This window comes from Rosa rugosa, chromosome 5, assembly GCF_958449725.1.
Source record: "Rosa rugosa chromosome 5, drRosRugo1.1, whole genome shotgun sequence".
NCBI lineage: Eukaryota > Viridiplantae > Streptophyta > Magnoliopsida > Rosales > Rosaceae > Rosa > Rosa rugosa.
In genome coordinates, this window is record NC_084824.1 from 53,204,022 (window position 1) to 53,226,704 (window position 22,683).

At 37.6% G+C, this 22,683-nt stretch overlaps 1 protein-coding gene and 1 long non-coding RNA gene across 2 annotated transcripts; both read right to left on the minus strand.

Annotated features, from left to right (window-relative positions):
* Positions 1–1,827: 1,827 nt before the first annotated feature.
* On the minus strand, positions 1,828–2,575 carry LOC133708889 (uncharacterized). The gene is made up of 3 exons (XR_009846110.1): positions 2,455–2,575; positions 2,244–2,368; positions 1,828–2,119 (listed from the first exon to the last, which is right to left on the minus strand). It is a non-coding gene; the product is annotated as an uncharacterized LOC133708889 (long non-coding RNA).
* Positions 2,576–11,335: 8,760 nt separating this feature from the next.
* Positions 11,336–21,605, minus strand: LOC133711885 (putative ion channel POLLUX-like 2). The gene is made up of 25 exons (XM_062137963.1): positions 21,382–21,605; positions 20,484–20,560; positions 19,809–19,927; positions 19,393–19,679; positions 19,066–19,137; positions 18,621–18,696; positions 18,426–18,524; positions 18,191–18,345; positions 17,989–18,093; positions 17,752–17,838; positions 17,481–17,565; positions 17,245–17,392; positions 16,701–16,777; positions 16,530–16,610; positions 15,866–16,042; positions 15,650–15,763; positions 14,882–14,974; positions 14,630–14,753; positions 14,452–14,528; positions 14,106–14,153; positions 13,935–14,004; positions 13,771–13,844; positions 13,378–13,488; positions 13,084–13,135; positions 11,336–11,445 (listed from the first exon to the last, which is right to left on the minus strand). Exons 1-25 carry the CDS (start codon positions 21,456–21,458, stop codon positions 11,336–11,338), a joined length of 2,595 nt encoding a protein of 864 aa, XP_061993947.1. The 5' UTR covers positions 21,459–21,605.
* Positions 21,606–22,683: the final 1,078 nt, after the last annotated feature.

Below are 22,683 nucleotides of genomic sequence, written 5' to 3' on the forward strand. Positions count from 1 at the left end.
TGTTGCTGAATTGTTGAAATGTATTGAGATAAAATTTGAGTAATCGCGTAGAGCGTTTGGTCGAGGACCCCTAACAATGAATTCTATGGTCCTTTTTATAGTGAAATTAAACTACTAAATGAAGGAAAAGAAGCAATCTCAGCCTTTACAACTAAGACCGCATTGATTACAAATAGAACAGTATTCATGTTTGTGATATTTTTGACGTTATCAATGATTGATTCTTTCATGAGCAATCAATCAGGTCTTGTAACTGATGATCGGCAATAACACCCGCTGATGCTCATTCAAGTTAATTGCCCCAAACTTTGGTAACGTTTCTCCTGACAATCAACCTCTTTGATGTTTAGCCGCAGTCATTCATTATGACTTGTGGGTCCGCGGTCAATCATTACGCCTTGTGATTCATTTGATCTCTCCTGATTTAATAACGGCTCTCTGCACACGTTATCTTCTGTCATAAATTTGACAATAAACATTTAACGTGCCGCGGCTAATTGGCCGTGGACGTCATTCATTAGGCCTTGTGAGTCATTTGATCTCAGTAACGGTTCTCCGAACACGTTATCTTCTACCATAAAGTTGATAATCAACTTTGTAAATCTTTAATTTAGCCGCGGTCATTCATTACGCTTTGTAGGTCAGACCTACCTATCTGCCATGTGAGCCTTGCCAAATATTGGTTCAAACAATAGTATTTCCAAAATTAGAATACAAATACCCCTATACCTTTTTATATTCTTGAAAGTAAATTAGATTGTATGGGACGGTGTACATATCTCATTTAAGAAGAAAAGATACTAATTGATACAGACCCATGGAACAAAAACACACAAGAAGAACAAAAACGTATATTAGCTTCATTCATTCTGTGAAAACAGACTCATAGTGGTACTTGCAGTTGCTGCTACATAAACCAACAACACTAGAGTAACAAAAAAATAAACAAGACTAATCCCTAATCAAAGTGAAATACTACAATGCTTGTGCATGGGAGAGCCAAGTATTGAACTCCATCGGTGATTTTCTCTTTTTCAGCCCTGAATTGACACCTTTGTAAATTGGTGTGACTCGTGACTCTCTAATCGATCTGAGTGAATTAAACGTTCAAGTACTTATATCCGTCACATGTTTACCATATTGATAATTTAGTAAGCGATCATTGCATTAATTAGATGAAGACATGCAAATAGGTTTATGTTATTTAAACTAGCAGGACCCACTCACTATGTGTGTGGAGAGAAGTTAAAGGTAGTGGGAAAACTTTTTGTACAACTACCACATTTTCTAATTTTTTTAATTTATATTTTTATTCTTTTATTTTTTATTTTGCAATTTACTATATTATCCCTATTGATTAATTATATTTCACAGTATTTTAATATATAAAGGTTAACTTGGTAAAAAAATTTAGTTTTGACTGACAAACTCTCTTATCTTAATAATAGTATAGATTAGGAGGTGTAGAGAAATAATTTTTGCCTGTGATTTGTTGGCCATAATCATAATTTTTTTTTTGAATAAAATCATAATTTTATATTAAGATAAATAAATAATTTGATAACTCAAAATCAAGAACATGGTAAAATTAAAGAATCTTAGAGGGAGAGTGAGGGAGAGAACGCGCCTCACGCGCGGAGACAAAACCAGAGGAGATCGAGAGTGCTCTCTCCCGGCCGGACGCAGCCGGCGCCCTTGCCGCTGCATTCCGGTCCGGGATAGGATGTTTACAGGGGCTTGCGGCGTGGTTCTTGGGCGAAGGCCTGGCTCAGGGATGGAGGAAGGTGAGGTGGCTGCATCTGTGGCGTGGCTGGGGATTGAGACCAGAGCCGTCTCAAACTTTTCGGAGGCCCTGTGCGAAACTTAAAATGTGGCCCTCCAAGCTTTAGTTTTATATTTATACTTGAACAAACTCACCATATAAAATCAAATAGCCAACAATGATCAATGATAGCTCATTAGATGAGCCTACAATAGAGGCTAAATACTCAATACAAGTGTAAAGTTTGCAACAAAAAATATTACAAAAAGATGCTTCATCTAAAACCCTCAAAATAATACATTCTTCCATCAGTACTGATTGATATTCATTTGAAAATCCATCTCCTTGCCTTCTTAGCTGCAGAATCATCAATTAGCTTATCGTAATTGATTTTTCCAAGATATTCATTCTCAATAGAAATCAAAGCAAGTCCATTTAATCTTTCTTGAGACAAGAAGCAAATGAATGTAAATAAGAGAACCTGATTTCTTGAAGATCAAAGACTCGGATGACTGAGATGAGACTCTGAGTCCGCAGTCCGCTGACCACTCCTTCTCCAATTTTCTCAATTCTTAGAATCCCAGAAAATTGCTAAACAACCACTACCTTTACAATTTGAAACCAAATTAAACCATTAGGAATACTAAAGCAAACATTAATTTATTTGTAAATCACAAATCAAAAAATCATACCTGAGCGGCTGAGTATTGAGGTACTGAGGTCGCCAGGTCGATGAGAATCAAATGGAATTGAGGAGGGGAGTTTGGGAGAGAGACAGAACACAAAAGAAACAAAAAAAAAGTGGAGAGGTTTTGGACGGATGGAATTGATGAGACGAGAGAGACATATTGCTAAAAACAAGGAGAGATATTCTTTTGGCCGGATGGGCCTCTTCCATATTATTTAGCTTTTAATATTTATTTATTTAAAATAAAGCTATAAAAAACAAAAATTGGCCCCTCTCAATCACATGTGAACGACAGAATGTAGCAAAGAATAAAAAAATTGAACGCAGAAAGAAGAAAAGAATATATAGGTTTGTTTGCTGGGGCCTAATATGTGTAAATATAAAACATGCAAAAAAAGAAATTGGGGCCCTCTCACATTTGGGGGCCTGTGCTGTCGCACTCATTGCACACCTTCAGAGCCGGCCCTAATTGAGACCGGTCCAGCGTTGGGTCTTAGTCGGATTGGGGAGGCGTCTTGCGCCGGTCGGAAGGTGTGGCGGGTTCTACTGTTTGCTGTTGCGGATCGGTGGATCAACGGCGATCCTTTGTTGTTTGCTTTCGGGTCCTTTCGCAGATCCATGGGTTTTGGGTGTTTGGGTCTACGGCAGCAGGCGAGGACAGGCTGGCAGGGGAGCGCTGGTCTTGGGGATCTGACGCTGGTGGTGGAGCGGCAGGAGTGGTGGGGAAGCGACGGTGCAGGTGCAGCGGGTGAAGTGGGTCTTCGGCGTGGTGTGATTTGCCGGCGGGGCACGATTTGTCGGTGGCAGCCTTGGTGGATCGCGGTGCTTCCTTGGTGGATTGTGGCACTGGAGTCTTGCTGGGAGTGGTGGTTGGGCCGGGCCTTTGTGTTTGGGCCTGGCTATTTGGGCCTCTATTTACGTCTAGTTTTGTTTGGTTTGTGTTTTTCTGTTTCCTGCAGTGTCAATAAGTCCCTACTCGTTAGGGTAGTTGTCATGGATTCTGACGAATGGTTTGAGTTGGATGGTTGGTTTTGGGTTACTAGGATCCAGTCTTTTGCCGGCTTTTGGCCGCGCATCTTATTATCAGCCTGTGCTGACGTTTCCGGGAGATTCTGGGATGGCCCGCCCTATAGTTATCTATTGTGGCTTGACCCCATCCCCGACAATGCTACTTATTTTGGCCTTGTTACTTCGATTAGCCATCCTTTTCAGTCTTCGTCGTTGAATTCATTGACAATTCAATTTAGTGTCTTCAGAGTAAGTTTGTGCAGTACTAGTTGCTGCTTTACTCAATTGTAAGCCCGTTTTTGGGTGCTATAATTGCGGCAACGTTGTAATTGCAGTTTAATGAATGCTATTTCACCTGATCAAAAAAAAAAAAAAAAAACTCAAAATCAAGAGAGGTCAAATGCGAAAATTTGGAGGTCCGTATAGAAAAATTCATTATATATATGTATGTTAAAGTAGATTAATCTCATAATGATATAATTATAGAATTGAGGAAAAAAAATGATACTAAATCTTTCTTTCCATCTTTCTTTCTTATAGTGGAATATAAAATATTATTTTAACAAACAATACCCGATATGCGACGGATCCTCGATCTTCTAAATTTTATCAAACCCTAACGCCTTGGCTGGGTGTCTAAGTAATGTCGGTCGGTGCTAATATCAAGTGGACTCTCTCTCTCTCTCTCTCTCTCTCTCTCTCTCACTACCTCTCGCTATCTTCTCGCGGTGATCCAACGTCGACTTCATTCGAAGAGCTCTCATTAGGACTTCCTCTCCAATCTTTGGAGAGGAGTGGATATTTGCGGTCGCCGGACTCTAGCGTCAGAGTTTGTTAAATGGGGAGGACGCTGGTTAGGATTCGAGTTGAATTCGACCAAGTAAAGCAAGGCTCAAGCCATGTGAAGGGCTGAAATTGCCAACGAGGATCGGTTTAAACTGGACAAAGGCAATGGAGATGTAAGCGATATGTTCATGGAAAGGGTAAGATTTCAGTTCCCAATGGATGACGACGATAGGCTTCACGATGGTGGTGGCATGAAGCTATGTACTCCAAGAAGAGGTGGCTGGGACAATTTAGGTGCTTCAACCTGCGAGAGAGGTTGTCTGCCTAAAGGTTTGAAGACAGAGTGGCTTGCATCCCTAACATGCAGCGACAGTTTTGCTGCGATTCTGATCGATGCAGGAGGGGGAAGACCTAATTTGGGTTGGGTGCCCATATCACTTTTGTGGCCCAAATTAGATTGGGTGTCGAAGTCAAATGGGCTTTAGGTGCCCAAAACAGATAGAAATGCATTTTGGACTTGGGCATAAAAATTGGACCAAACTAATGGGCTCTGGTCCTCTAGGGTTTCGTCTTTGGGATCCATAAGGAATGACCCCATTAATCACATATATGTTTGTTATGTTGGTAGTGGGTCTATGTACTATATGTTTATGCTTCATAGTGTAATAGGCTTACTAGAAATTAGTAAACGCTAGATGCTCACTGAGTAGATCTATTTCTATGTGCCCCCACAACGTACGTCTTGTTTGTCTATTGTCTTGTTGATGGCAGCGGAAGGGTATGTATCGGTCATTCTGGCTTGAAATGAATGATAAATCGATTTAATTTGATTCAAAAATAGTTGAATATAAAAACCGTTAGGAAATTATTCTTAGAAAATTAAGATTAGAAAAAGTATTGGAGATTTATTTATTTTATTTTTCTAAATAGTTACGATATATGGCCAGACACGATACTAAACCAGACTTAAACGAACAAGAAAATTGGTCGGCACGAGCCCGAGTACATTATTAAATAAGTCGGTCCGAACACAGCATGGAACATAAAGAGACCAGCTTCAAATGGCCCGACCTGGCCCTTTTTCCATCACTAGATGAAATAAAGTCAATTCTGCTAAACGAAAATCCCAAAACTCGTTCACTTGACGAGCCTCCGAGAGGGATGACCTCAATGACGAGAGCCTACGAGGGGGGTGCCTTCACAATGTGGCTCTCTTTATATAAGAAAGGGCATACATTTATGTTAGAGCTATTACCCAATTCCTGTTTGAGCGGGAAAACGAAAATTCAGAGGTTGAAGAATTCAGGAGCAAGAAAATTGCAGACAAGCTGTTTGATCAGAAAATGTGAGTGCTTTTGCTCTGTTAATGGTTAAGCTTGTGTTAAGTTACAATTTCATAGTAATTTGGAAAGAAAACGATAATTAAACACGAAAAGATCCGTAATTTTCTTTCTTAAAATGGGTAAATGATGCAGTGAGTTTTGCTGGAGTTGTTCAATAATGGAGTTGCCACTTTTGTGAGGTTTTAGAAGTTTTGGGCTTTGTATCCTGTCAGAATTACCTATTAACTTTTTAGAAATAATGGGTTTAAATGTTTAATGTTAGTGAATGTTGATGAAATTGTTCAGTAAATGTCATTTCTGCAGCTGTTTCTACTGTTGATGAAATTGTTCAGTAATGAAGTTGACACTTCTGTTGATGAAATTATTTGAATACTATTTTTGCCCTGTTAGAATGACCTCTTAATAGTTTTGAAATGATGGAAAGGTGATATTCGTATGTGGTTTTCTGTAAAGGCATATTTGAAGTCGTTCATCTCGAAAACCTGGAAAATCGGCTACTAAATTAGAGTCATAGAATTGGATGTAGATAGCTTTTTTGATGCGGTCAAGGAGACTTTTAACAAGACTCTTGATAGTGCTGATAACCAGGAAACTTGGAGGGAGCTCGAAGATGCAGCTCAAAAACTAACTGCATTCTTGTGTGATAGCAGTATTGATGAAATATCTGAGAGGATAATCAGGAATGCCCTAGAGAAATACACCATTGTAGTAACTACACAATGGTTATATTTAAGGGGAAATGATCATTTACCCAATTTCAGCTTAACAATTGCCCACTTACACAACGAAGAGTTTAAAAACCCCATTTACCCAAAACACTCTAAGGGATTATTTCCCCTTTACCCAATTAATTCTTTTTAAATTCTTTTTATTTATTTTTGAGACTTTTTTGCCCTCTCCTTCTTTCTCACTTAGAGAGAGAAGTCATCCTCCACCTTGCTAAGCTCCGGTGACCAGTGGTAGCTGCGAACTCCGGTGACCGGACTCCGGCGACCGGATTCTGGCAACGGATCACTGGAATCCGGTAAATAGTCGCCGAAATCTCGAATCCGGCTACCGGACTAGTGACCGGATTCCGGCGGCTGAATTTATTGCCCCCCAATAATACCCAGTAACCATATTATTGCCCCAAATAATCATATTATTGCCTCCCAATAATCATAGCTTCGACCAATCACAGACTGCCATGTCACCTTTGTTGTGTCATCCAACCAATCATAAAGATCCAAAATAAGTCCATAATTTTTTGCATATATTCTTGCCGAAATATCCATGAATTAATTCTGATTTTCTTCTTTATTTTCGGCCAAAATTCTTTTAGGAATTGTAGGATGAACCTAGACTTGTTTTGGACTTCTTCTTTCCTTAAAATTCTCCCTTGAAAATCTCTATGCATATCATTCCTTGTGTGGCGTCAATCACCTTGATTTTCCACGTTATTTCCTTGTTTCTCTCTTGGCTTTTTACGGCAACACATAATTAACTCCTCCAAGAATATCTTTTTGCCCTTAAAAATCTCCCTTGATTTCCTCCAATCGAAATCTCCAATCACTCTCCTTGATTTTCACGTTGGCCCATTTTTTTCCTCTCCCCCAATAATCATATTATTACCCTCCAATAATCATATTATTGCCCCCCAATAAGCTATTGACACAATGTTATTATTTGTGGGAATTATGTTTTTGATAGCTGATACGTTTATTTGTGTTTATAGTGTGGAAATGTAGTGTACTATGTTGGTCTATTGGTGGGCAATAGAAATACTATGTCTCTACTGCCTCCCAATAGACCACCAAAAATGCACCGTTTTGTAGGATTCACATATAATTTGACTTTAATACACAGAAAACAACAGGTAACTTATCAAAACACCACACTATAGTGATCCCTGTCCCTCGTATCAAAGTCTACTGGGGGCCAATAATGTGTCTACTGGCCCCCAGTAGACCATCAAACAAACCCCACAGTTACATTGCAATCTCAAGATACCGAAAAAAAAAAAATGGTCTGGATCGAGTGGCTGTTCTGAAGAAACTGAATTTGATCAGGATTCCGAGTTCGATTGCGAATCAGAGTCGCCGATTTCCGATGGGTTTGGGGTTTTCACTGCGAATCAGAGGAATGGTGTACGCTCCGATCGTCGATGCCATTGACAACGAGCTCATCGCCTTCGCCGCCGCAGAAGCAGCAAGGATTGCTCTGATGATCAGTCGCCGGCGAGCAAGAGTGAGAGAGAGTTTCAGACGACGACTTCGACATCGCCACCATCAGATAAGGAGGTTTGGTTTGGGTGACCGACGAGGACGGCTACGACGCCGACAAAGATCATCAGCGGGCACTGAGAATCTGGGCCGTGAGGATGAGAGAGGGAGAAAGCTCGAGAGTGTGTTTGCTCGTAACCGGAAAGAGAGAGAGAGAGAGTCAGTTTGAGAGGAGTCTAGGGGGGCAAAACTGTCAATGAATGTTTGATTGGGTAAATAGGGTTAAAAAACTCTAGGTGGAGTAAGTGGGCAATTTGTAGACTAAAATTGGGTAAGTGGTCACGGCTCCTATATTTAACTTTCACTTAAGTACTCTGTTAGAGATGCTCTTAGCTCATTTTTATAATTCTAATTTGAAACATCTTTAGCTTAATCTTTTAAATTTTGGTTTGTAACATCTTTGGCCTTATTATGTGACTTTAAATGTTTTGGATATTACGTTTTGCTTGCTATTTTATTGTTGAATTTTGAGTTTATAGATTTACTTCTGGTAAATTCTTCCGAAAAAAAAAAATTGAATGTGTATTATGATTAGAGGGCCAACTTTTAAAGTTCGTCCTAGGTATGAAAATCTCATATTTAGAAGGCATGAATTTGGTAACTCAATCCTCTGGAAACTGGAAGCCATGATGACTTTTGGGGTGTGAATAAAGCAAGCCATGAATGAATCAACAGAAACTCAAACATACAATCTTGGGTTATTTCCTAAAGCTGTGTACTCTGTACCAGATATAAGCATTTGGGGTTTGTTTCCTTAGTCCATTGAGATTTGTATCTTGGCCTGTGTACCAAGTTTCCCCAAGTCCATAGGGACTTAAGTTTCATGATACCCAAGTTTCCCAAATATGACCGTTTAAAACAAAAACAAAAAATTAACAGTTTTTTTTTTTTTAATATTTTTTATTTTTTTATTATTGTTTTTATCTCACCAAATGCTGCGTTTTGGAGCAAAGAAGGGGTCGATCAAATTTACCTTAATTGAACATTTATTTAAAAAAAAAAAAATCTTCGAGGTTACTTCAAATGATAACAGAGTACGAAAAAATAAATAAAAAGATATGAACAAGTTTAATATTTCTCCATGATTGTAGTACTCTCAAGATGATCAAGTTCGTTTAATTAGTCTACCTCGGGGGCAACATCTGCAGAGGTATGCACAAGCTGGCTTAGATGCTCGTTGTCTTTTAGATACCATTCCATTCTCAGATACCAGAAAGAAGTCATAGAACATTATTAATGGTACTAATAGTAATTCTAAACATCCACGCATCTCGTGCAAAAGTTTTTATAGCATAACAACAATGATGCACCACATCAATCTTATAATCTTACAATCTTTCAGTATGGCTGCAGCAGCAATACTGCTGCCATTCTGAAATATATAGGCGACTTGAAAGACCATGAGGCCGTTCTACATAACGATCGGTTGTTCTCCTTCAAGTTCAGATATAACTATTAACGAATCTGTCAACTCAAGGGACAGGGGTTCTGTTTACACCCGGTTATGAACCTCCATTCCATGAAATTGCAGCCGTTGAAAAGACAAAAATAAGATAATTACTAATGATTTATTTAATTATTAGCATGGTTATCTTGATGAGGCTAAGAAGAAGAGATATGTTCCAACTAGAAGTATTGGAGGAGATTAAGTTTCTTGACATGATAAGAATTCCATGCAGCAAGCAAGAACGTTGGAACTAATTAAAGTCAACGTATTTTGGTGGTCATCAAACACTCCAAAGAAATGTAATCATGCACAATACTTAATGAATTTGAATGGGTTTCTACTGCATGACGTGGTGCAATGCTTAATTGCATGATCAAATATTGAGAAGCCATATATATCGTGCATATTTGTTAATTAGCTGATGACGTGGGGCTTTAGTATATATCAAGTATATTACTTAACATGCATTAGGAGTCCTAATAAGATTGAAGCAAGCAATTTGAGTTCGAGAGAAAGACTTTACATCCGCTTGGTCATCCAGCAAGTCCACCTCTATATAAAGAAGCATCGACAGAAGACGAGACACACACAACTCCAGCCAAAACTCCATCATGGGTTTCTTTTTATTTTTCTTAGCTCCAGATTAGTTTCGTTGTCTTTTCAATTCTTAGTTGTTAGCTCTACTAGTTCAAGTCATTTTCATTCGTTTTTCTTGTAATCTAGTATCGCTATTTCAATTGTTTCCTTTGTTACTTTTTGATAATAGTTGATAGTTTTATTCTTCAAGCCATTTATTATTTTCTTTTTCCGCTCTTTACTTTATCGCTATTTACTTTCCTGCGATTTACTTTATTGCTCTTTACCTTTCTGCACTTAATCTAGAGTTTACTTCCTTGCTCTTTTCTTTCTTGCACTAAGAGTAGTTTTAACGCAATTGTTCGGTTACCAATCATTATTTGCGACTCGTCCATTGAACAACCCAAAAGTCCTTGATCCAAAGGCATCGAACCCTCAGCCGAGATTGTTCCTTCCTCGGCTTTCAGTCGCTCGACGAAGTCAGAATACGCTCACTACAACTTCAATTGCACACTTGGCCTTCTGGCCGTGTGCTGGCACGCCCCGCAATCTACTCACCAAGAAGGACATTTGTTCCTTGATCTCTCGGCTTTCTGGCCGAGGTGATTTTCAGAGGCAACATCTTTTGGCACGCCCAGTGGGACTGATAAATATTTCTAGGCGTTGTTGATGGTATGCAATTCAATCAATTATGAACAAATTTTCATGAACCAAATTTTGTCTTCAACATAAAGTCATTCCACGATGCATATGAAGACGATGAGCCAAATCACTACTTTAATGACCTTAAACTCGGGGGGCTCACTGACCACCATTTGGTAAAACATGAGGTTCCTACACTTGAAGAAACCATGTATACTGACATGGTAATTGGAGACAAAGCCGATGTGATGATAGCAATATCGGCTAAATTAGAATTGAAGAAACAATTTGGTAACTTCTTCGCGGTGGGGGTACTTCGGAATTCACCATATGTAGAGTCCAAAGAGCGGAATGATCTCGCTAAGTACCCAATGAGTTCAATACTTCGCGGTCTTCAACACCATGAAATTCAGGCCGCGAACATAGGAAGTGTAGGATTTAAGATTAAACATTGGTGGCCACCTCCCAGTTGGGCATGACGACTTTGTCCTATAATTCTCTGCTTTGGTGTATTTAGATTTTAAAATAATAAAGAAAGCTCCACGGCTAAAAGGATTGGAAGTGTAATTTTTAGAAAAAGAATGGCCGCGGCAAGAGGTGCAAATTATAGGCGGAACTTGTTCATGTTTACTCTTGTATTCTTTGATCTGGTCTCCTAACGGCCAAAGTCGAAAAGGCCAAAAAGGAATCAAACAAACAGCCGCTGCAAATTTCAAATGTGAAAGAAGAAATCAAGATTGTGAGGCACGGAGGAGCAATTGCGGCTAGAAAAGCATCCAATCTTTGATCATGGCAAAAAAAAAAAAAAAGGTTCAGGTGAGTTTAATCGATGGCCTTAAGGCCACTAGAAGGATGCGAACTTGCAGAGAATATTTCAGCCTTATCTTTGTGCTCCTTGTTGTACTTAGACAAGGAAACCTGAGCTCCAGTACCTGGTTCTTGCAATTTTTAAGGTGCAATGATAAAAAATCTTAAAGCCCAGGTTGGGAATTATCAAGTTAATTAATAAAGTCTATGGTTACAACTTTCAAGCTAGCATTCGGTGGTGGCTTTGATTTAATATAAATTCCATTTGTAAAAGTTGCTTGATGAGAAGCTGAGATGAAATGATGGTGAGGGAGATGGCTTTTCAAATGCTAGATTAATTAGTCATGCATGGAGCATTAATTGGTGAGGTTTCATACGTACAAGGCTTTGGTATAGCAAGACAACCACATGCACCATTGGTAAGACATGCTTGAGTTTAAAGTTGTCTACTTTCTAGTTACTTGTCTTACGTATATGTGGATGCATGAAGAGTGAATAAGTTGATTTTGATCTCTTTGCTATGGTTCATGATATATGATTAATGAGTCAACTAGATTTTCAGAGAATAAGAGCTTCCATTTCCTTAACCATTCGGCGATACTCGCCGATGCTCAAGAAAATGGGGGGGCTATGTTTACACCCGGTTATGAACCTCCATTCCATGAAATTGCAGCCGTTGAAAAGACAAAAATAAGATAATTACTAATGATTTATTTAATTATTAGCATGGTTATCTTGATGAGGCTAAGAAGAAGAGATATGTTCCAACTAGAAGTATTGGAGGAGATTAAGTTTCTTGACATGATAAGAATTCCATGCAGCAAGCAAGAACGTTGGAACTAATTAAAGTCAACGTATTTTGGTGGTCATCAAACACTCCAAAGAAATGTAATCATGCACAATACTTAATGAATTTGAATGGGTTTCTACTGCATGACGTGGTGCAATGCTTAATTGCATGATCAAATATTGAGAAGCCATATATATCGTGCATATTTGTTAATTAGCTGATGACGTGGGGCTTTAGTATATATCAAGTATATTACTTAACATGCATTAGGAGTCCTAATAAGATTGAAGCAAGCAATTTGAGTTCGAGAGAAAGACTTTACATCCGCTTGGTCATCCAGCAAGTCCACCTCTATATAAAGAAGCATCGACAGAAGACGAGACACACACAACTCCAGCCAAAACTCCATCATGGGTTTCTTTTTATTTTTCTTAGCTCCAGATTAGTTTCGTTGTCTTTTCAATTCTTAGTTGTTAGCTCTACTAGTTCAAGTCATTTTCATTCGTTTTTCTTGTAATCTAGTATCGCTATTTCAATTGTTTCCTTTGTTACTTTTTGATAATAGTTGATAGTTTTATTCTTCAAGCCATTTATTATTTTCTTTTTCCGCTCTTTACTTTATCGCTATTTACTTTCCTGCGATTTACTTTATTGCTCTTTACCTTTCTGCACTTAATCTAGAGTTTACTTCCTTGCTCTTTTCTTTCTTGCACTAGGAGTAGTTTTAACGCAATTGTTCGGTTACCAATCATTATTTGCGACTCGTCCATTGAACAACCCAAAAGTCCTTGATCCAAAGGCATCGAACCCTCAGCCGAGATTGTTCCTTCCTCGGCTTTCAGTCGCTCGACGAAGTCAGAATACGCTCACTACAACTTCAATTGCACACTTGGCCTTCTGGCCGTGTGCTGGCACGCCCCGCAATCTACTCACCAAGAAGGACATTTGTTCCTTGATCTCTCGGCTTTCTGGCCGAGGTGATTTTCAGAGGCAACAGGTTCTGATTTGGGAACTGGATTAATGACCTGCAACAGAAGATCACATTTGAAATGAAAGAGAATTTGATCAATATATATTTAGAGTCTGATATCCTGTTGGTATCATGCAAATATGATCAAATTTGTATGTGCGCGCGCACGCACACACACACACACATACAGACACACACACACACACACACACACAGATACATATACATATACATGTATATATTTGAATGAGAAATTTAAAGCAATTTATGAGGTAAACAACTGAAGATGACACATACCTTCTTATTGTTTTTCACATAACCTATGGCAACTTCTTTCCGTAAATGTGCTCTTTTAGCAAGCTCCGTGAACGATGGAGTCTCTCCTTCTTTCATATAGAGTCTGATATCCTGTTGGTATAAAGCCAGGTAAGTAAATATAGAGCCACTAACCCCATTACTGATAAGACAATCTGCATGGCTAATGAGTCAAAAGATAGTTTCCAAATAAAATATAGCATCGATCTGACAACCAAATAAGAGTCCCTATTATGTTGTAACCATATCAGTATGCCTTTCATGCATGCTGAACTAGAGCTCCCTTAATCCTCATTATTTCTAGAGCTCTCTTAATCTTTATTATTTCCACTTGAGGTAAAATATGTATACAATTGAAAACTGAAGGCAGTTTACCTTCACATATATTTCATCACCTTCTGCATTCAGAATATCTTTCCACACCTCATTTAGTTCACTGTCCACGGCGACTGTTATGCAGAATCATATAACTACTAGTTAATTTGGAATACCACTATTATATATGTTCAGAGAGAGCATATAGTACAGTAATGTAACACCTTGAGCTGTTACGAGGCTCATTACTTCCTCCACAGCAATATAAGTCAGGGATGGCTTTATTCTTGTGATCTATAGGGATTCCAAACATATAGTAATTAAGTATATAGTAGCATTAATTTGGAAAATATCAGTAGAAATCATAAACTTTCACAAAGTATGCGGAAGTATACTTGTTTCCCCAATTTCGAGTCCACAATCTCTGTAACTAGATTCTGCACCTGAAATACACGACCTTGTCAGTTCCTTTCTTTTATCTATGTTTTTTTTTTTTTTTAATTAAATAGAGGATTAGGCGATATTAGTTCCTCTGCGACAGCCGATTTGGGGTGACTGGCACCCACCCACAATCCCGAAAGAAAGGGGGCCATCCCAAAAGAAAATGACCTTTTCTTTTATCTATGTGAAAATAAAGACTATTATCGCAAAAGCTATTTAATCAATAATAAGACTCAAAAGTTTGAACTACACAGATTGGAAAGGAGGGTTGATAATGATGTTCAATTGAGCAAGACTTACCTTCACGCCAAGTTTGTTGCAAATATTTTCAGCAAGAAGAAGGGAATAGGCGGATTGCTTGTCTGCCCTGTTTGGATCTGAAGACAGGTTCTTTAATGCAAGGTCTAAGCCATTTTGACCCTAGGAAGAAAAAAAAAAAAAGACAAATTGTGGGCATGGGGATTCAAAGTAATTTCACCTCCAAGAAGCCATTCTCTATCAGATATTACAACAATGGACAAGGGAATATCTTCATTCTTCAAAGAATGTTGGATATTGCTTATGGTTTCTTGTAAGGTGTCAAAGTTCATCGGGTTTCCAATCTGCAGCATACGAGAAAAAGAAATGAAAGATTAGAAAGAAAGACAGACTTTCAAGAAAACTATAAATAAATTAAAAAGATAATGAGAGAGAAGGTTTCACTCTCTGGGTTCATTAAATGAGGCAGTACCTTATGTGAAACCTGCACATGTTTTAGTTTGGCTTGACAGGCACCATTTCTTGCCTTATTTCTGTCATCTAATGGTACATCTGATAATATCTCCTGCACATGATGATGAGACTTTTATGTCTGGAACTTTAGATAATGAAAATTCTGTTGCCTAATGTCTTAAGAGTTCAATAACAATGTCAATTCACTGATAGCAGCTTTAACATACATGTAATTTCATATGAATCAATGATCCTTGTTACAAATCTAGCATCCAGCTGATGCACAAATGCACAGAGGGCCAAATTCTGAAGGACATCATTTAAAACAGTGTAAGGACACTACTCTGATTACCCCATTCTTTTGACATAAAAAATGCAGTTTGCTTTAAGTCAGCACAGATGCATACCGATTGGGCTTGATGAGAATCATCGATAATGTGAAGGAAAGTACAGAAACTACGTGGATAGCTAGAATGATGAAAATGAAGATGCTCAAGATACATCCTTAGCTGGCATAGGAAAAAAGATAAACTTCTGATTCCATTTTCTGGTATTCTGGTGTACTAAACAGTCCAAATTAATAATTCGTGTTAAGTTTCTCAATAACTTGATATTGATTCTAGGGAATTTGATCTTCCTAGGATTGTGGAATACATTGCAGCCACTTATTAGATATGCTACTCCATCACACATGCACTTGCCGAAGTATCAATGTACTTATCCTAAATTTTTACAACGAAGTTTTTTCCAAATGCATACTCAAACCATAAAGGTAATAAGAGCATACCACGACACTCCCAGGTCCGAGATAATTGTCATATTCTTCAATCATCTCAACAACGTCTGGCCGCCATCCAAGAAGAAGTATAAATTCTGTTGGTCCTAGAGTCCCGTCTGAAGCCTGCATTTTTAAGAAAATATTTATTCAGACTGATAACCAAATATATCACAGCATTGTGGACGTCAAGCAATTATGTGCTGCTAAGATTAAAAAAGGTTGTACCTTGGAGCCTTTTCTCGTGGGACGTGTGTTTTCTTTCCTTAATTTCAAGGCATGCGATTGAGTATCACTGTCCTTTTCTACATCTTCCAAACTTCGATTCGCATCGCTTATTTCTTTAACATTCGAATAAGTAATAGGAGACTTCTTACCCCAATTAACAGGTGCAATGAACAATACCTACATGAGGAAAGTGCACAAGGTTGGAAATTAAAAAGTAACGATGGGAATTGATTACCTGAACAGTTTCATCCAAGCAGAATGAATGAAAATCGAATAAGAAAACTTGTTATCAACTCTATGATGATTAACTACACCCATTCAGCCAAATAAAATGATAGAGTTTCAATATCAGAACAATTGAACCTAGCACATAATGAAGGCAGTCAGTCAATCAACTGTAACCTGCTTATTTCTTTCTTCTACTTCTTTAATTATTGGATTCCAATGCTTTTTGTATAGTTGTAAATTGTATGAATTGAAATGAAATAGGAAACAATAACAGAAAATTAAACAATCTAATCAACCATATGAGTCAGAAAAAATTTATAAGAATTTTTTCCTGATTCGGTTTTTCACAAGTCATAAGAAATCTCCAAGTCATTCTTGCTTGTTTTAGTTTATTTTATAAATAAATGCAAATTGTATCCACAACTCTGCTGCTTACTTTGTCAGTTTCCTGCAAGATCTCATCATCATTTGGGTGGAAGTATATCTTCCCATTTCTATAAAGCCCACAAACAACTGCCTGAAAGGATATCCAGATGCAGAAACAACGCAAATCAATCAAATGAAATAATGTATTCACTAAAGAAGTACATTTGGCAGATGGTGTTACCTCTTGACACTGAGGTCCTAATTGACTGTACTTCAGCCCTGCCTGACTAGGAGAACTGCGAAGATTGAACACATTTTCTGCAGGAATAGAAATGATATGAACTAGTGTTCCATCTCATAACTGAACCAGGAAAACTAAAAGTAACGACAACTATTAATAACATCCAATACATTGCAGGATGGCCAAATTAAGAAAGGCGACACATGACTGGGTTAAAAGTTCAAGTTCTAGTGCCTAGATATTGCTCACATTACTGATTCTGAAGACCATACTAGTAAATGCATTCAATAATCTGAACCGAACTTCCCTATTAAAAAGATGACTGAACTAAACCAACACATGAACTTAAAAAGGCCATATCAAATCACTTTAAGAACAGTACTCAAGTTAAAATATTCTTTACCCCCTTTGAATAGATATTCAAAAAGTTTCAGTGGTTTAAGGAAAATGAGGATTCAATGATAGAAGGTCATAAATACGCCAATAACTTCAGAAGAAGACTAGTTTTTTTTCTTTTTTCTTCAAGAGAGATTTGTATTGGTACTTCGATAATTAAGCAAGTGTCTGTAGATCTTTATGAGTCCTTGTTGACGAGAGCATTGAACAAATAATTTGGATGCAACGTTCTCCACAGGCTCTACTTTCAACCCTGAGATTGACTTCAAAAGCTCGCATGTCTTTGAACTTGAAACCTGCATCCATTAAGGGGAATTTATTAACCTGATTTCAGAAAACTTCATAACATAGTTCCGTACATAAGGAAACTAATTACTGATATACCTCAACAATAGTGGGGACGGATTCCATCTTAGGAATAGGTTGAAGAGCCAGAACGGATAGAAAGGCATCAGTGTCAACTTCATACCTAATCAATAGAGAATGTCAAGTCAAATTAGTTCCATGGAGTGAAAAATTTAGATGTGCAAGAATATTCAATGGAATTTCCATACCGCTCATAAATCCTATTGGCATGACAAGAAATTTCAAAGCACATTTGATAGCATATACACAACAATTGCTCAAATAGAATCAAAGTTGATCAAGTCCTCACCGATCTGCCATTTTTGGCAGTATAATTATGGCACGCGCCTTGTTTGCAGCAGCTCTTTCATATGATTTTGTTAAGCTCAGGCTACAACTGCAACAGTAAGATTTCAATGTAAGAAACCACAAGCACACTAAGCTTTACATACTCTGTTAAATGGTATCGCTCCAAAACTTTTATTTTTGTTCAACATCAGATGGAGATATTTGATAAGAATTTGGATATACCACTCAGTAGTCATACCTTTTTGTAAGGATATCGATATGGTTAAAATCTTTGGCCATATCGTCAGCCTTCTTGTGCATCTGCTCTCTTGTTAGATCAGACATAAGAAGAATTCTTTGCTTCCTGTGAACGCATAATTCAATAGAAAATACACAAGCCAGTAGCGTAATCATGCAATCCAGTGATAGAAACCTATGTCGACAGCACTTGAACAGATTACCTAGCAGTAGTAGTACCTAAGCGGACAGCAACTTCATGATACTTATTTATTTGCTTTAGTATGAAAGAAAGATGACTGTTCACTCCACAAATAATGATGTGATCAGTCTCCAGAACTGGCATTTGTGCCCCTTCTCTGAGCTTGTCCATATTGCTCTGTGCAAATGATGGTCATATATAAGGATGCAGTTTACATACAAGTTGAATGTATAAATGTTCTTGATTCAAGAAGTTACCCGGAACTGTTCAGTCATTGCGCTCGATAAGCGGCCGTAAAATAATATGCCCCCTATAGCAAGAACGAAACCAGTAACACGTTCATTACGTGTTCTTTGCTGCAGTGTACAATACATATTATTTAAAACATGGTAAATAAGAAACAGTAAAGATGATGACAAACGACTGATTCAGAAAATAAAGAAATATTCCACCTTTAGATGTGTAGATGAAGAACATAGGCATGCCCAAGCTTCCCAGAAGCAGTCCTCCAAAGATTCTTTACTATCCCTGTGCAATATGGAAGTTCAAAACCCATATCCAGGTTTGCGAATGAGTATGGAAAGCAGACAATTTATTTAACAGACTAGAATCAAATAATGGATTAAGCAGCACAACGAGTTGATGATAGATTGATGGGAAAATTAGGTCAAAATAGATACTCAAAAGTAATTTGTGCACATAGGACAAACATTGTAAACCAGATAATTGTTAAATTCATTTTATGATTTTATTCAGACATAATCCATAAATCAAAGTGTTGCTCGCAGACATAAACATAAAATTTAGATACATATAAAGGTAGTAGAGGTTCCAAAGGCTATTGTAACTTTCCACACTAAAATAATCCCAGCACTCTTAGAAAGATTTTTAGCTTACCTAAACTTGAAATATAGGAAACCACCAATGATAACAAATGAGACACATGCTACCAGGAGCACTATGAAGTACCTACAAAATAGACCAGCCAAATGAGAACATCGATCACGATTAAAGACAAAGAAGCAGGCTACCTAAAGACTTACATAGATGATAATTATGCACATATGATAATCATAAGCATGAATGGTTAACATTCTAAGCATGAAACCTAAACTTGATCGTGAAGAAATCTATCCAACACATCAGAAGCAAGATTGTTAATCAGTTGACTAAACATTGCAGGAGCATAAACTAAGAGCAAAACAAATCACATATTTTACTAACGTGGCAACATTTTTCTCAAGTTGGACGTTAAAAAGGTATAACAATCGTTCAAAGGTCCCTCTAACATATTGAAATGATTGCAACAACACATCCAATCCAGGAGGCATGGGCTTATTCAGAGAATTAGAAGCACAGGCGAAAGGCAAGGTGGCGGCCCCTAAAGTTTGAACAGCACAGAGAAGTCTTTCTTGGACAATCTTAATGAAAGTATCAACGACATTTAGCTTTGCCAGTCTAAGTGGAATATATAAGCACGTCAATCCCATCAAGACTTTTGCTTGGTGAATCTGCATACCAGAAAATTTAAATGAACTATAGTTGAACAACCAATTGTAAATTCGGTTTGTTCACGAAAAAGAAATTAAGAAAAATAAAGTAATGTGTTTTAGTAAAGCAAATTCTCACCCTACACTCACCTGAGAACGTCTTACTTGTTCTATCCTAAGGAGTTCAGTGTCCGAATCATCTTCAACATTTATGTACATAGTGGAATCTAGTCCATCGCCTGTCTTTTGAGACCTGACCTTGCCTTTTCCTGTAAACAAAATAATCCCAACATATGTAAAACGTGAAAGATGCAAGTTATGGATAAGTAATACACATAATTCTTTGATACGTGACGGTCACCAAGGCAATGAAACAAAAAGAACAATATCACAGTTGAACACCTTTCGCCTTCTTTTTTTAATTTTTATTTCGTCCTGTTTTACTTCTTAGTCTTTTTATTTTCCACATAAACTTATGGTCATCACCATAACTTTTCAACCAATCTGACCCAAAGAAGACAACTTACTAAAACTCTTACAATCCATCAAAAACCTGCTTATAAAATGGAGGATAACCTGGAGAGCATGACATGGCCAAATCTAGACGATTGTTGAGGTGAAATGGGTCTACCTAGGATTGAGTCTGATGCCACTTCAATCATTTTGGTAGTCATTTTCTTCCTCATTGGAATCATTGGGTTATCAACCTCATAAAAGGGAAGCTCAATAATTTACTAAATTGACGATTGATGCATTCATACATGATAAAGTTGACATACTAGATGGTATGTCAAGATCTTATTAACGTAGACAGGTTGCTATTACCTCTGTTTGGAGTTATGAAATTACGTCCATGTAAAGAAGAAGATTGGATACACCAGAACTGGCAGGGCATATATTTCCTGAGAAGTACGATGAATGTCAGCATCTATGGCAGGCAATGTCGAAACTACAGCATGGTAAATGCATTCAAAGCTAGTTAAAAAAAAAAAAAAAGGAGAGGTAGTTTGCCCAGAGTTACTGATTCGAGTTACAATATACAAAAGGATTTTTGTTCCCAAATGCTTACGAATTACACAAATCTGTCAACTCCCATATGGCATTTTTTTTGTGTCAAGGATTTTTCATGAAATTTTAAAATACCCATAATACCCTTATATGACATAATTATCAATTTAAGTTGAGAAAGTATAAATAGAAAGAGTGTAAAATTAAAAAAGTAACTAAATCACCACTATTCTATGTCCAAAAAAAAAAAAAACCACTAATAGTTTTAGTGAATTCATTTTTCATTAACCTCACGATATCACCTGCCTGCAACCACGCGCGTTGCTAGTTTACTTATATTAGTGTGAACAAATCATACTCGAACTAAATTATAAACCCTGGGTGTGTGTGTTTGGTGGGGTGGTAAGGCTTTGGTCTCATATATAAGATGTCAGGAGTTCGAGCCCCATCAAGGGTGGGAATGGGGTGGGGTTTTTTATAAAAAATAATAATAATAAAAAAAAAATCATAAACCCTTTGACTTCAAAGTCCACTTGTCCAGAAAACTAGAGCACTTCAATTCATGTAAAAGTGGTGTTGAAAGCCACAAATTCTAACAAGCGGCAATGGCAATGGCTCAATGCCACATCGTCAACTAGAAAAACTGACACACGCTCACAGACACACAAACCCAGAAAGCCAAAATGGCAACAATGAGGAGAAGAAGAAGAAATACCTCTTTGGAGAAGGAGAGGGATTGAGTCTCGGAAACCGATGTGGCAAAACGCATAGCTGCAACTGACTCACAACCATCTTCTGCTGTATCTCTGTCAGAGAGAAGAAGCTGTTGTTTTTGAGCTGAATGATTGGACCTTGATGAGGTCAATAAGCAGCATTTGAAAAATGGGGAGACACAAGATGGCTTTAACAAAAGGCTTCTGTGCATAAAGTGAGCTCAAGTCTGATGTGTGTTTTTCTTATTGGGGTTTTTGTTATGGGTTATCTACAAAAAACAGCACCTAGACCATGGCAACTACCGTGCACTTTCGTTTTCAACTTTGTACGTAAGCATGTAATCATGCATCACCATCCACTTTAATTATTGCCACACCAATAATTGATATATATTACCCAAAGATTGCATCTTAATTGGGTGCAAAAAGTTGATCATCAAATGATCGATCAACTGTTGTTCATGGAACCATGCAAGCTAGTGAAGACTAGATCATGCAGTCTGTTGATCTACTGCTTCTCAGGATAACTTCATGACTTGATACATATTTACGCAATCGTACGTATCGTTGTCAAGATAGGGAAATATTATGCCCAAGTTTATCGTACCACGGGGATTAGTGGCTAACCCACAATTCTTGGGTGGTCGGAACTAAAGACACTTAGCAAATAAAGAAAAGAAAAAGAAAATAAACAAAAATGCTAATCTAAGGCACCAAGCCTTAGCAATGCTCGGCTTTGGTTTTCACCAAAACCTAATCAAAACTAAGAGCCTAGTGGTGGATATAAACAAATGAGTCGAAAATTGTAGGAAGTTTTGAATTGTGAATTAACTAAACTAAACGCAACCAAAAAGTAAATTAAACAACAAATTAACGAACTAGAAAATTAAATTTGGGTTTTCAAATTAATGGGAACATGGGAGTGTCGGATGATTCACACTAACTCTCTTGCAACTATCAATGCCAATTTTACAAATGCATGCATTTGACAAATGCATGTATTTGTAAAATTGGCATTGATAGTTGCAAGAGAGTTAGTGTGAATCACCTGACACTCCCATGTTCCCATTAATTTGAAAATCCAAATTTAATTTCTTGCTTGATAATTAGTTGTTTGCTTTTATTTTAGTTTGCATTTAATTTAGTTAATTCTCAATTCAAAACTCCCAAACAAAATTCTACCTTCCATTGTGCATAACTCATTTGGGCTACAAGTTAGTGGCTTTGATTAGGTTTAGTGTGAGCTAAGCCGAGCATTGCAGAGGCTTGGTGCCTTGTGAATATTATTTTACTTTATTTTATTT

Bases quoted from the DNA above. Each gene is read 5' to 3' on its own strand.
- LOC133711885 (XM_062137963.1), bottom strand. From the start codon at position 21,458: ATGGTTGTGAGTCAGTTGCAGCTATGCGTTTTGCCACATCGGTTTCCG. The intron at 14,529-14,629 runs GTGAAATTACTT...ACCTGTCTTCAG, and splicing joins TAGAGAATGGCTTCTTGGAG to ATCCAAACAGGGCAGACAAG. The intron at 13,136-13,377 runs GTATGTGTCATC...CTTCTGTTGCAG, and splicing joins ATGTGAAAAACAATAAGAAG to GTCATTAATCCAGTTCCCAA.